Source organism: Oncorhynchus gorbuscha, linkage group LG21 (genome assembly GCF_021184085.1).
Source record: "Oncorhynchus gorbuscha isolate QuinsamMale2020 ecotype Even-year linkage group LG21, OgorEven_v1.0, whole genome shotgun sequence".
NCBI classification, from domain to species: Eukaryota; Metazoa; Chordata; class Actinopteri; order Salmoniformes; family Salmonidae; genus Oncorhynchus; species Oncorhynchus gorbuscha.
Window position 1 is genome coordinate 36,747,106 of NC_060193.1, and position 15,003 is coordinate 36,762,108.

At 41.2% G+C, this 15,003-nt stretch overlaps 1 protein-coding gene across 3 annotated transcripts; it reads right to left on the minus strand.

Annotated features, from left to right (window-relative positions):
- Positions 1-771: 771 nt before the first annotated feature.
- Positions 772-14,897, minus strand: LOC124008243 (RNA-binding protein 12-like). Of its 3 annotated transcripts, XM_046319378.1 has the most exons (4): positions 14,751-14,897; positions 13,980-14,056; positions 5,843-5,929; positions 772-4,306 (listed from the first exon to the last, which is right to left on the minus strand). In XM_046319378.1, the coding sequence occupies exon 4, from the start codon at positions 4,279-4,281 to the stop codon at positions 1,657-1,659; it is 2,625 nt and encodes an 874-aa protein (XP_046175334.1). In that variant the 5' UTR covers positions 4,282-4,306; positions 5,843-5,929; positions 13,980-14,056; positions 14,751-14,897; the 3' UTR covers positions 772-1,656. The 3 variants fall into 3 exon arrangements, with proteins under 3 accessions (XP_046175334.1, XP_046175333.1, XP_046175335.1); XM_046319377.1 differs by lacking the exon at positions 13,980-14,056 and having other exon boundaries at positions 14,751-14,896; XM_046319379.1 differs by lacking the exons at positions 5,843-5,929; positions 13,980-14,056 and having other exon boundaries at positions 14,751-14,842.
- Positions 14,898-15,003: the final 106 nt, after the last annotated feature.

The following is a 15,003-nucleotide window of genomic DNA, read 5'->3' on the forward strand; positions in this document are numbered from 1 at the left end:
TCTCTGTCCTGGCACCCCAATGGTAGAACCAGCTTCCCCCTGAAGCTAGGACAGCAGAGTCCCTTCCCATCTTCCGAAAAAATCTGAAACACTACCTCTTCAAAGAGTATCTTAAATACCCCCCCTTCTCAAATATTCATGGAAGTAGTCCGCTGATTGGCCAGCTCAGCCAATGAGCCAACATGACATGTTCTATGAGGAAATAGCAAGCATTTTTCAAACAGTCTGTTTGACACAACTTTGAGTTGGGGATTTGAAGTTTTTTTTCCTCTAATATTTGCTTTGGCCACAAATAAGACGGGTCAACAACATTATTTGGGTACAAGTTAACAGAATGAACTTTTAAAAGTGAGATTTTCATTGGAGAGTTACTTTAAAGGATGGTTTCTAAAACAGATTAAGCTTGGTCCTGTTCTAAAAATGATTCTAAACAGAATTGCCATGAAAAGGCTTTTTAGTCCAGGAATAGTCCTAATCTGGGTCTGGGAAACCGGGTATATAGGTTTCTTGGTAAGATCCGATTGAATTTCCCATTCAACCCCTATATATCCAATATGTTCACTTGCAAAAACCTAGATATAGCCAAGCCTTTAAGGTTAACCTAACCATCCCTAACAGCAATACTTAGGCCTATCTAAAAGTTTTTCATACCTGGAACATGTTTGGGAAAAACTTGGTGCCTTCCCTTCCAAAACCATTTTAATTGTTCATATGGAAAATCAGCAAGCAGTGAAAAAGCATTGGAGAAAAATAGAATGCCTTGTAGATAGATCTATGTCAGGAATGTCATTTTATTGACAAAGGTGTAAGCTAAACAGTAGGCTATATACACACACTTGTGAAATAATAAACTGGAACGTCCCCAAAAATGAAACATAAAAATGTATCTTGTCAGGCAACACTACAAAACTAAGACATTCCAAACAGCTCATAATTTCAAAAAGAACATATCGCAGTGGGAGGGTTGGCAGATACAAAACGTTCTAAAGAGCTTTGCAGACCATTAAACCAAATGCAAAGTTCTAAATATTTTTCTCAGAAACAAGCAGTACAATCTCACATCATAGCTAACATTAACATTTGCATTTATTAACAGTGAAAAACAGCATAGAGCAAATAAGCAAATGCTTTAACCATGGCACAATAAGTGTTCTCTGTACTAACACCATGCATGGCAGCATTTGGTGAGTACCCCCTTTAGAATATCGTCACAAAGCACAGGTAAAAGTAAAGAATGTTAAATCTATGGAAGAAATACAAGAACACAAAATGTGTCAGGGCATTTGAAAATGATACATGCTTCCAAGTGAAAGTGATGTCTCAGCACAGCAATAAGAGACTATCCTCCTCCTAACCATGTTATTTTGACTTTTGAAATTAATTTCAGCACTCTTGCTCGAAACGGGATTGGACTCAAGCTGCATCAACATGGCAACAGTTGGCTTTTTGCCATTTGAAAATCCACACCCTACTTTTGTAATCATATATCAAATAGATATAGCAGTTTTCCATTTCATTCCTACACTACAAACTTTGGTAAAGGAACTAAAGATAGTTGGGAGATTAAATGCATCCTAAATGCAAGTTCTTACCTTTGCATTAATGAAACCGCATGTTTCACTTAATCATTATTGGTAGAGGGGAGAATTGGGAGTCTTATCCTAGAGTTATCTTCACTTTCCTAGCCCCAATAGGCCTATCATTTAAATCCATGACAGCAGATGTTGCCTCCTTGTGTGACTCAAAGGCAACCATTGCCTCACCGGTGGGCAGGCCCTTTTCACTGAACTGCAGACAGACTGAACCAGGCAGCACCTGATACCCATAAAAGAAATCGAGGATCTCATCAACTGTTACAGTGAAAGGCATGTTTTGAATCTTTACAATGGTAGGTCCACGAGGGTTACCAGGGCCTCCGGTTGATTGTCCTCTCAGAGGGTCAGAGCCAGGGCCAAAGGCAGACTGAGGACACCCTCCTGATTGCCCATGGCCACCTCCTCGGTTGTTGTGGTTGAGGCCTCTGCTCTTTCTAGGGCCATTGTCAAAAGGTGGCATGCCCCTCAATCCCTCTGGCCCAAAGCCAGGTGGGCCATTGTTGCTGCCTGGTCGGAAGCCCGGGGGTTCCAGAACTGCTCCAGGCAAGTGACCGGCAACCATGGGTGGGGGTATGCTAAGGGCTACATCCCCAAGACCTGCTGCAAGTGGGGGTGGAGGGGGGCCTGCTAGTCCATTACCTGGGACAGTAAACGGCGTAAAAGGACCATTGCCTAAATTGCCTACAGTATTTCTGAGGAAGTTGAACTCATCTCCTGTCATACCGGCAAAGGGGTGACCTTGAACTGGGTTCTGTGCCTGAACATGGCTGTGTGCCTGGCCTTGAGTGTTCCCTTGGGGTTTCTGGCCTCTTTTAACCTGCGGTGGTGGGTTTCTCTCAATTTCCTTCATCTGCTCAAAGGTGATCAAATGTACAAAGGCATCTCTGCCATTTAACTTCTGCCTGTGTAGTCGCTCAGCATTTAGTGCATCCTCCTCTGCCCTGAACTGCATAACAGCCTGACCTAGACCATTACCACTGCCGTCAACCAGAACTTTAAGACTTTCGTCAAATATTGAAATGCCATCTAGAAACAGACGGACATCTTTCTTTGACACATTATATGGAATATTTGAGATGTGAGCACAGTTTCTAGGGCTCTTGACTGATTCTGAGTTGTTTTTCTTATCACCACCCTGCATCCTTTGACGAATGGAACCAATCTTTTCAAACATAGCATTTTTACTGATGGGGTGAACTTGTATGAATCGGCTACCCATATACTGCATGTGACAGCCGAGTGCAACTTTGTAGTCCATTTCATTTTTGAACTCGACAAAGCCCTCGCCTGTAGCTCGGCCAGTGGGTCCATAAGCAATGTAAATGCTGTCTTCCACAATATCCAAGTTTTTGAAAAACTCACAGATCTGTTTGTTTACTGCTTCGTAGGGCAGGCCTTTCAGGTAAACACAGAACTCCTTGTTGTGAGGGGAGCGGGACCTCGCACGGTCTCTGGTTGACGGGGACGCTGAACTCATGTTGCTGCGGCGGTGCTGGTCTTGTGGCTCATTATTGAATTTTGAGTGGGCTTGCCCTCCAACCCCGATGCCACCACTGCTGACACTCATCCACTGCCTCTCTGTGGCCGGAGAGATGTCAACATACCTTTGCCCTAACATTCCGGTGCTTCTTTTGAGTGCCTCAAAAGTGTCCTGAGGGGAAAAGAACTTGGCCAGCGCCCTGCCGCTACTCCGGCCCATGTTGTCCCTGACCAGTCGGATGGAGTCCACCGCTAAGCCACGGAAAAACTCCCTAATATCCATTTCTGTACCTGAGAAGGGCAGGCCTTGAAGGTGGACATATAACTCGTCTGAATTACCTATTGCTGCCTTCATGTGTGCCTGGATATTTAACAGGGGGTTCATATGGCCCAGAAACATGTGGTTTGGGGTTCCTAGAGGCAGCCCTGAGGCCAGTCCACCAGGGGGTGGGATGCCTGGGTTAAATGGTGGCATTGAGCCCATGTGGGACAGATGACTCATGGGAAGGACAGGGGGGCCTTGGGTTAAAGGTGACACAGTGGGAACAGGAGGCATAGAGGACACAGGTGGTGGAAGTGGCATGGGGGGTATGGAAGGCATGGGTGGAAGGGATGGCATGGTTGGCAAAGGGGGGATAGGTGGTGGTACAGAGTTAAGGGAGGACATGGCTGTTGTCATAGTGGATCCCATGGTAAGATTTGGGCTGCTGAAGTTGTTGCTGAAACTGGGGGGCATGTTTCCCATGCTAGTTGTGGCAAACGTGGACACATTTTTGTTGCTTATAGTTTCATGTGCAGATGCAGCTGTGGTGACTGTGGTTGGTGTGGTGTTGCTGAAGCCTTGTAAAGTGGTGGGTAAACTGCCCCTCCCACCTGTGCGAACCGTGGGGCCTGGCCTGCTACCGTTTCCTGCGGCTCCCTCCACATTGCCCGTTTCAAAACGCCTGCGGCTAAGTTCGATCATATTCTGCATCTCTGTCTTGCTGCTCAGCAAAAGTGACACTTTAGAACCTTTGATTGCTCCCCCTGTACGCATCATGCCAAGCCTGGCATCTTCATCTGTGGCGAAAACAATAAAAGCCTCACCATGTTCACCCCCTACAATATGCACCCCACCATCCGGGATAGTCAATCCAGAGAAGAAATGGCGTATGTCCATGGTGCCCGCCACTATCGGGAGACCCTGCAAGCGGATGACCACAGCCATGCTGCTGAGGCGAAACAACACACACCTGCAGGTGAAAAAAGGCAACCACCGTAAGACTAGAGGAAAGAGTAAAGAACAGACAAAACAAAAAGAGCAGGAGACAAACCATGATTTAGAAAACAGCTTACGTTTGGAGGCATTCGATGAGAGCCCAATGCATCAATAGAGGAATTCAAAATACATGTGCAAGTATCAGGCAGTCTGTCTACTCATCACCACTCTCACACAGCCATCCACACATTGCTTCATTTACCACATACATCGGCCTTGGCTCAAGGAGATTATGTCAGCCCAAGGTCTAATATGCAAATCTTGGCCTAAATTTAGCTCGTAGGCCTAAAGCTTGCTCATAATTAGACCCAGAGTACCACACATTTCAATACTGTAAATTGGATGAACCTGTAGCCCAACTTCCAATTTACCAATCTGATGCATCATGAGGTTTATGTCCAGTAAAGGTCAGGTGGAAGAAGGTGCCTGAATTTAAAGGCTGAGTAAGTCATTTTCGAAGCTTGCAGGATGCATTTACTTACCAACAACAGCTGACAAATCCTAATAAAAACTACATCACGTTCTGAAGTTGACTTTCCTTTGTCTAACTACACTATCTTGAATGTAGCAAAGATGTTTTGTGGTTCAGAATGCAGTATTTAGTTACATAGTGCAAACGTTGGCTAGCACGTTTTTCAGTGTCTTTAGTCGGCAGGAGTAGCAGGCCTGTACAGGAAATTCACAGTTCCTCGAAAGGGAGACAATGCTGGCAGAGTGAACATTTTACATGATTCTATGCTAGATTTGTACCGAACAATTAGCGAGACAGCTAAAATGGCTTTGAAAAAGTAAGACCTCAGCTAATAGACCTCAACAAAATAACTACACTATGGCAGTCACTAACTAAATTATTTACATACTATAGGAATTTGGGTACATTTGTGGACGAAAACCCAACTTACTCAACCTTTAAAATATAAAAATGTGTCAATTTGATATTACCGCAATGCAGTATCCCTAATTGGACGACACTGTGCCATCTCAGTAGCAACTGGTAAACATAAAAATGCATTTACGAATCATTTAAATACCAGTCAAAAATGTTGTTTTATCACAACAACAACCATATTAAAACATTAAAAGAGCAAAACAATTAGCATATGCTTAGGCCTGAGACTCAAGCATTGTTTAGAGCAAGTGTTGGACAAAACAGCCTATCAAAAAGCAAGTAGAGAGAATGTGGTCCACAGAAGGCAGTCAGGTCATGAAGTGGAGACATTTACTTAGGGCTTTGTGGATGCGGTATTTTGCCAAAGAAAGCCACTAACATACCATGCACTCCCTCTATACCACTCATACCTTGGTAGGTCATTCTTAGCTCTCCACACCTTCAGAGGTTTCCAAAATGGAGTAAACATTGAGCCCAAAGGGAATCAATAAGGTCCATGAACATAGCCTAACAAAGCGAATAATTACTGGTAAAAACCACCAAGAGCCCACAAGAGGTTGTGAAAGTCGGACTGGCAGTCAATTGAATGAACCTATGTTCAGGACATATTTACAAGCTTACCTGTAATAATAAGTGGTGCTTCGTTAAAACTGTGGCACAGGATATCCAAGCCAATCCTGACGGCAAGCAATTTAAATCAATTCTAGACTGTAACAAAAGAATAGGAAATGGAAGCAAAAACATGAGCAGGCAAATTTAGGCATCCTTCGTGAACAACATGTACAAAACACTCTTGATTCAGCCCCAGCACCATATCAGCTCTTTTGTGTCAGTAGATGGTCAGTGAAATGTAGTAAATTGGCATCAACAATAAACAATAAGAGCAAACTCTGAAATGGCTGCCTTGCCAAAAACCACACAATAATAATAAAAATCATGCATCTCATAGATCTCAATTTCTCATGTTGACATCAAGCAGACACATTTCATTCATCACAGCAATCCATAACAGCAAAATAAACATGCATGCCATTGAAAAACTTCAGCAGTGAAATACAGAATTTCCCCCATTCTAACGGAATAGCTTATTCTTAGGTACATTTCTAAAGTATTCTATATAAAACGTAAATGATAACATCTCTAAATGTAAATGAGGGATGTGCAGTTCACCTAGCAATGTGCAGATTGCCTAGCAATCAAATGTACATTGTTTAAAGCACAGTTTTGCAAGTCGAAGTCACAAGTGACACCTCTGAAAAAGCCCCCTATGAACGACAGGTTTGTAGAACCATGACTCGAGTTTTCAGTTCATTGTTCGCTGGTAGGGATGTGCATTTTACCTTTTGTGGCTGTTTGAGTACTTGCATGATTTTGTTAACTAAATTACAAAAAATATCGTAAAGAAGCTGTTTTTAGAACGAGAGTAGAATTTCTCACTGGAAAATTGTTTGCGCATTAATCTACAGCAGTTGAGGCTTGTGGGAGTATTATGAGGACAGTCGCATTGTAATGGCACGTTATCAAACACATCCAACATATGGAAACCACACGTTTGACTCCGTTCCATCAATTCCATTCCAGCCTTTAGAATGAGCCCATCCTCCTATAGCTCCTCCCACCAGCCTCTAGCAATACAGTATATGCCAACAATGACACATTTATCATAACTAATCCTAATAGCTAAATTGCCTCATTCAGTCAAAAAAAAGTCCAATTTAAGATTCATTTATTTACTAAATAAACCCTTGCTCAACAGAATGTAATAGATCAAAAGAATGAATGCTTTAATCAAGTTGACATTGGTAATCTGACATTGGACATCTGTCATCTTTTGTGGAGCAAAGACGTTTGGGGATGGGGAGAAATTACAATAAAGCAAAAACAAACAGGAAAGATTATCTGTGCAAAATGTTCAAATGACAGTTTGGCTGGTTGTAAGGAAAAAGAAAGTTGTGAAAACGACACGTTTCTGATAAGATTTCAGTTCAGCTTCGATGCATATTTTATGTGGTTGAAATAATATCATCTTTTATGAAGACAGCACCTCTGCAGAGCGTATTCTAACTGAGCACTGCATTCTCTCAAGATACAGAAATAAATCAATTATATTTTTCCACTCCTGTTCCCAAGTCCAAATTTTGCCTACATTTGGTGTAGAATTTTTTTCTGCAAGAAATGCTTAATTCTGCAGGACTTAAGGCTACAGCCCTATTCACACGTGACTAGTACTATTAGACAACCTTGGTTATGTGTGTATTACCCCAGAATGTCTGCCATTCCATCGGACGATTAGGACGACACGTCTCTTTCCCAAACTGAATTGATAGAAGCCTGGAGATTTTTTTTCTAAGTGTTTAGTTATTTCAACAAGTCCAAGCCACAACAGGCTACACTGATAACTTGGGAACCAAGCTCAAGTTCCTAAACCATCTTTGGTACAGTGTCACCATACAATTTGAATTGAGGAAGTGTGATCATAATCATATTTTAGCGATCCGCAGTCGAAGACTTCCTAAATGCCCCCCAGCCTTCAGATGAGCTAAACAGCTAACTTGCACTTAATATGCTTTTTTGGGGGTGGGCTATGATTGAGAAAGTGAACTTGTTCCAAACGTTTAGCTCAGATCTATGCCGTTTTGCGATCCATTAACTGCAAGGTTTGCATTACATAGGCACAATGTTTTATTTATGATGCATTTGGTGATGTTCAATTAATTTGCACAAAACATATAAACAAAAGCATTCACTGTAAAAGTTCATATATGTAGGCCCTTCATATAGTGGGGCAAAAAAGTATTTAGTCAGCCACCAATTGTGCAAGTTCTCCCACTTAAAAATATGAGAGGCCTGTAATTTTCATCATAGGTACTCTTCAACTATGACAGACAAAATGAAAAAAAAAATCCAGAAAAATCACAGTTTAGGATTTGTAATAAATGTATTTGCAAATTATCGTGGAAAACAAGTATTGGTCACCTACAAACAAGTAAGATTTCTGGCTCTCACAGACCTGTAACTTCTTCTTTAAAGTTGTATATAGGGGGTGCTACTTAAATTTTTGGATGAAAAACGTTCCCGTTTTAAACAAGATGTTTTGTCACAAAAAGATGCTCGACTATGCATATAATTGACAGCTTTGGAAAGAAAACACTGACGTTTCCAAAACTACAAAGATATTGTCTGAGTGCCAGAGAACTGATGTTACAAGCGAAACCCAGATAAAAATCCAATTAGGAAGTGCCGCATTTTTTTAAACCGCCTCATGCCAATGACTCCTTATATGGCTGTGAATGGGCTACGAATGAGCTTACGTTTTCCACACATTCCCCAATGTTTCTACAGCATTGTAACGTAACTTTTTAGGCATTTCTATTGGAGAATGGCTGTAAGGGACCCTATATAGCGAGTGGTCACATGGTGTCTCCCGGAGAAAATCTTGCGTAAAATACTGAGGTAGCCATTTTTCCAATCGCTTCTTATGAGAAACGAATTGCCTCGACGGATATATTATCAAATACATATGTTAAAAGCACCTTGAGGATGGATCCTAAACAATGTTTGCCGTGTTTGTCGATATTATGGAGCAAATTTTGAAAAAAAAATTGTGTTATAGATTAAGTATTTTTCAGTCAAGCATGATGAACAAACGGGAGCTTTTTCGCCTACAAAAATATAATTTTTTTGAAAAAAGGAACATTTGCTATCTAACTGGGAGTCTCCTGAGTGAAAGCATCTGAAGTTCTTCAAAAGTAAATTATTTAATTTGGTTGCTTTTCTTATTTTCATGAAAATGTTGCCTGCTGCCAGCAGAGCCTAGCATAGCATTATGCCATGATAAACTTACACAAATGCTTGTTTAGGGTTGGCTGTAACATATATTTTGAAAATCTAAGATAACAGTGTTGTTAACAAAAGGCTAAGCTTGTGTTTGAATGTATTTATTTAATTTCATTTGCGAATTTCATGAATAAGAAAAGATGCATTATGCTAATGCATTTGAGGCTATGATTACGCTCCCGGATACAGGTTTGCTAGTCGCAAGAAGTTAAGAGGCTCCTTTGTCCTCCACTTGTTACTTGTATTAATGGCACCTGTTTGAACTTGTTATCAGTATAAAAGACACCTGTCCACAATCTCAAACAGTCACACTCCAAACTCCACTATGGCCAAGACCGAAGAGCTGTCAAAGGACACCAGAAACAAAATTGTAGACCTGCACCAGGCTGGGAAGACTGAATCTGCAATAGGTAAGTAGCTTGATTTGAAGAAATCAACTGTGGGAGCAATTATTAGGAATTGGAAGACATACAAGACCACTGATAATCTCCTTCGATCTGGGGCTCCACACAAGATCTCACCCTGTGGGGTCAAAATGATCACAAGAACAGTGAGCAAAAATCCCAGAACCACACGGGGGGACCTAGTGAATGACCTGCAGAGAGCTGGGACCAAAGTAACAAAGCCTACCATCAGTAACGCACTACGCCGCCAGGGACTCAAATCCTGCAGTGCCAGACGTGTCCCCCTGCTTAAGCCAGTACATGTCCAGGCACATCTGAAGTTTGCTAGAGAGCATTTGGATGATCCAGAAGAAGATTGGGAGCATTTCATATGGTCAGATGAAACCAAAGTATAACTTTTTGGTAAAAACTCAACTCGTCGTGTTTGGAGGACAAAGAATGCTGAGTTGCATCCAAAGAACACCATACCTACTGTGAAGCATGGGGGTGGAAACATCATGCTCTGGATGTGTTTCTGCAAAGGGATCAGGACGACTGATCCGTGTAAAGGAAAAGAATGAATGGGGCCATGTATCGTGAGATTTTGAGTGAAAACCTCCTTCCATCAGCAAGGGCATTGAAGATGAAACATGGCTGGGTCTTTCAGCATGACAATGATCCCAAACACACTGCCCGGGCAACGAAGGAGTGGCTTCGTAAGAAGCATTTCAAGGTCCTGGAGTGGCCAGTCTCCAGATCTCAACCCCATAGAAAATCTTTGGAGGGAGTTGAAAGTCTGTTGCCCAGCAACAGCCCCAAAACATCACTGCTCTAGAGGAGATCTGCATGGAGGAATGGGCCAAAATACCAGCAACACTGTGTGAAAACCTTGTGTAAACTTACAGAAAACGTTTGACCTCTGTCATTGCCAACAAAGGGTATATAACAAAGTATTGATAAACTTGTAGGTGACCAAATACTTATTTTCCACCATAATTTGCAAATACATTCATTAAAAATCCTACAATGTGATTTTCTGCATTTTTTTTTCTTCTTCATTTTGTCTGTCATAGTTGAAGTGTACCTATGATGAAAATTACAGGCCTCTCATATTTCTAAGTGGGAGAACTTGCACAATTGGTGGCTGACTAAATACTTTTTTGCCCCACTGTATATAGGCAGCACTTCGTTCAATTTATTGAATCAGTTCTTGTTTTCTTGCTCAAACCGCGAGCAACACCTCTCAAACCACAAGGATGTCGATTCACACTGGGCTAGTATTAGTGGACTTTGTAGTTTTCCAATAAACAGTAAGTCATTCTGGTTAGTCAATTTCCAGATGTCAGTTTCCATTTAACCCATCTAAACAGTAGGCCATTGTTTCATTGAAACGCCACAGGCCTATTTGAAGTCCTGTCTTGTGACTGTCTAATTTGTAGAGAGCCTCACAACCATCACACATACCATTATCCTCTTACCACTCCACCAAATATTTTCCAAACATGAATTTCTGTCCCCCCCTTTTCTTTATTTTATACTCTCCATTCACAGCTTGTCTTATTGAATTAAACTTTAACCATGTCCTTTTGCCACTGTGGATTGAAGTTCACTTTTTCGACCAGTTAAGCCCTAAAGCTTATGCACTAATAGATAGCCTAAAATAAAGAAAAACATGATTGTAGGCAAAATAATTTGCACAATAATGATACATTTATGGATTATGTAAGGCATTGTTTCTCTACATTCAACTCGCCTAACAGCCACCTGCCCTTCAGCCACACAATATTTAATGACCCTAAACCAACCCTCCCCACGGATATAACCACAGGGACTTTGGGTTATGAGTCAACCCGCGCATCACTATCGCACATGAGTCGGTTTTGTTGCTAAAAAAAAAAAAAAAAAAGACAAACCCTAAATCAGGCCCGTTGTGTCAGTCTCGCACTGAGGATTGTATTCAAAGCCTGCCCCATGAAAAATATAAGCCTGGGCCTACAATGAAATGCAGCCTCCCATATTCCTTATATCGTATACAAAATGTTAGAGAAAAACAACCACCCACACATTAACACTCATCAATGTAACTTCAAAGCTCCAGCACACTACAATCTCTCAATTGTGTGGGAATCTTTCTACAAAAGATACAGGAGACAAAGGTCATTCCTGAGAGCACCTAGCCACTTCATACACATCAGCAACAATGGATGTGTGCACTTCAACATGACAAAGCAGAATATAACCCTTCGGATGACAAAATGTGAAATCATTTGCAACAATAATAAAGCTAGAAATAAGCTAGAAGAGAGCAAGTTCACTTCAACGCACATGCCATATTAGCAAAAGATTAATATTAGCTGCAGTTAATATTTAAGGAAGTACTGCCAAGTAAAGGTTTGTTGCACCATAAAATAATCCATCTATGCATATGCTATCATTTTGGGGAGAGTCTATATTCTCTCATTATGGGAGTTCCACCGCTGCTGGAAACACAAGTCAAGACAACAGTGCCTTCCAAATCGAGAAAAGGGGAGTATCGTTTTTTTGGAAAATGTTATGACCATGGAGATCAAAAGACACGCTATAACAGTCTATTCAAGTAGGACTTCAAGTCAGCACACCTGTGCATATCCACTGTTACAACTTTAAAACGACTGCTAATGCCATATGGCAGGGTTCGACATTCAGGGCTGTCGGCTGGCCCAGAAACATCTGCCGAGCTCACCGGGCCAGTTAATCAAGCTTTCATATGGCCCGCTTGGGCCAGTACATTTACACACTACAAAACAGAAAATAATGGGGTCTATTTAACCTTCCCACACTTCACACTTGTTATCAATCAGCATACGGTTTCTAAGCGGAGGCAAGAATGTCAAAGCCTTCCCTCTCTGTCTCGAGTGAGCCCCGCCTTAGTATGGCCTGGATACTCGCTCCAGACCCGCAGAGTTGAACAGCGGCACACACATTCCATAATCACAGAATAAAAGTCCTCCACCAGCCAGTTTTTCACATCATACATCCTACAGAGCGATGTCTTTATTAACAAAGAAAGGTTTTCGTAGGCCTAGTCATATACTATGTAGCTGCCTGATTATCAAAACATGAAAATGATTTACACAAAATCACTTGTTGGTAAAAATAAAAACAGGAAATAAATACAAATATAATTTTCCAATGCTGCTCTCTGTAGTCTATAGAATTGTTTAAAAAAACAGATCAAATTTACAGAAGCTGTTAATGAGCTGTCGTACATCCGCGGAATATCCACTGTCGGGTGGCAAGAGCGTGCAGCTCCTCATACAGCCGATTGCTGATTGGAAAGAAACGTGTTCGAATAAACCCAGTCACTGTGTAACATTCCTAAATGCAATCTAGAGAAAATACCATTTAGATGGCAATTATTGAAAAGAGCGGGATTCAGCTTTCCCATACAGTTTAATTTCGCAACTCCAATTTTTGCACAATTGCAGCGTTTTACAATCAGAGTGTCTGGCATGACAAAAAAAAGTAACTACAGGAAGCGCGTCATGGTCATTAGTGTGTAAACAGTAGGCCTAGAATGTAAAATTCACACAATTACACTATTTAAACACTGTAAAAATCACATGATTGTATTTGGCTAGTGGTATTTCAGGATATTAAACTAGATCATATTTAGAGTCTGATATCTAGCTAATGATCGGGGTAAATGCAGATGAGCATCCCCATGCTTCAGCCATGTGGCCACTATGCTGAAAACTATTTTAAAATGTAATATTCCCCTACATGTGATAATGCTCATTGCTAAAATGGCACACCAGCCTGCAATATGGACCATGTACAGGCACCTAAATATATTACTGTTGATCAATATGTTATTGGGCTCAAGAGGGTGTATTTTTATTTTCCAAACAGTTGTTTGGATTAATTTTTAGAAAAAAATGGACTGTAAATTAAACATGAAAAAACCCATGATTGAAATTCTGGTTCATAACTTGCTTTCCTGTGAACTTGGCCTGGGCAAGTTAATTTCTCATTCGGGCCAGTCGTTTCACTTGGTACTGGCCCAGTGTGCCATTGGCAAATGTATCTGAATGTCAAGACCTGCATATGGGCTTTTCTTCTAGTCTTGCCATTCAAATGAAATAATTTCAAAATGTTGGTCTATTCTTCAGGTAACTGGAGGGATACATATTGATTCAGATGATCCACATACCAGTGTCTCTATCTGTATTCCATCTTGATGTTAACTTGGCCTAGAAGAGCATGTGTACGTAACAATTAAACCAAGGTTATTGCCCATACAAATAAGTGGTAGACAACAACCCAGACTTGAGGTCTCCAAAGGACTCATTAGAGTTGACGTTAAAACCTCTTACATTGAAGAGGGACCTGGGCTGCCCTATTCATGCTTGTTGTTCCCCAATCTCTACACAGGACAAATAGCACACACAGGTAAGTTGATGAAATAGCAGCAATGAGATTGTATGTGCACAAAAACGCTGTCTACATGAACAACGCTGCAAGACTTCATTGTAAAAACACATTCGCCAGTAACGTACCGTTAGCTAAAAGCTCAGTCCGTCAGAGTACAAAAGCAGTTGCCAAGGGCTGCAGGTAGACAGCAAATTCTGCAAAACTACAGGAAGACCGCATACAAATTACATCCAGTATTATTTAATCATTGTAGCCATTATTGTCCAGTTGGATGTGCACCACTGATATGTACTTGAGGAAAAGCGTCATGCTAGATAGCTAGTGTGATTCATGTAAAAGAGCACAGTCAAGATGGCGCTGGTGGCGAAAATGCTTTATAGAAGCTAGCTAGTTAATTAACCAGGGCCTGGTTTCCCAAAGGTATATTGCGGCTAAGATCATAGTTAGAACCATTCAATGGTTCTAACGATTAACTGAGCCATAAGATCCTTATGGGAAGCTGGGCCAAACAAGATTGGTAGTTACTAGCAGCAACATTAGCTAAAAACAGAACAATTGCACTTCAACGTACTTCAGATTAGGAACATCACAGTAGCTAGCTAGCTAAACAACCAAAACAGCGAACCTAAATGTTTCTCCACAACCGTTCTAAACTTAAACCATGGCTAGGATCAGAGTGGTAGTTAACATTATATATAGCCTGTCTGCTAAAAACATAGCTAGCTACCCCATTTGGGCAGGCCAACCATCTAAAATGCCGATAAAAAACGACGCTGTTAGCTAGCTAACCATTCATTCTCGCTATAGTCCCCGCATGTCTGCAGGAGTATATTTCACTAATGGATAACCATTTCAACATTAGTGGCATTTGTTTGCTGTTTCTCTTTTGTCCTTACCGAAATATCTGTTAAAAGATCTTTATTTTATTTTGTGTAGCGTTCTCTCCATTCCGTGCTCTTCTCTCTTCTTGTAGCTGGTAGTAAAATGTCGGTCGCGACGAACTCGAGCTGTGACGTAGAACTCCTCAGCTCCCATGACATAATGACGCCATCTACTGGACTCAAACACGTTTTAGAACATTTGATGTGTCAAAATGCTGTACTAACTCAATATACTATAATTAAATCAGAGCACGTGGAGAATAATTTA

What these genes read in the sequence shown, in the direction of transcription:
- LOC124008243 (XM_046319378.1), bottom strand. Translation starts at nt 4,281, where the DNA reads ATGGCTGTGGTCATCCGCTTGCAGGGTCTCCCGATAGTGGCGGGCACC.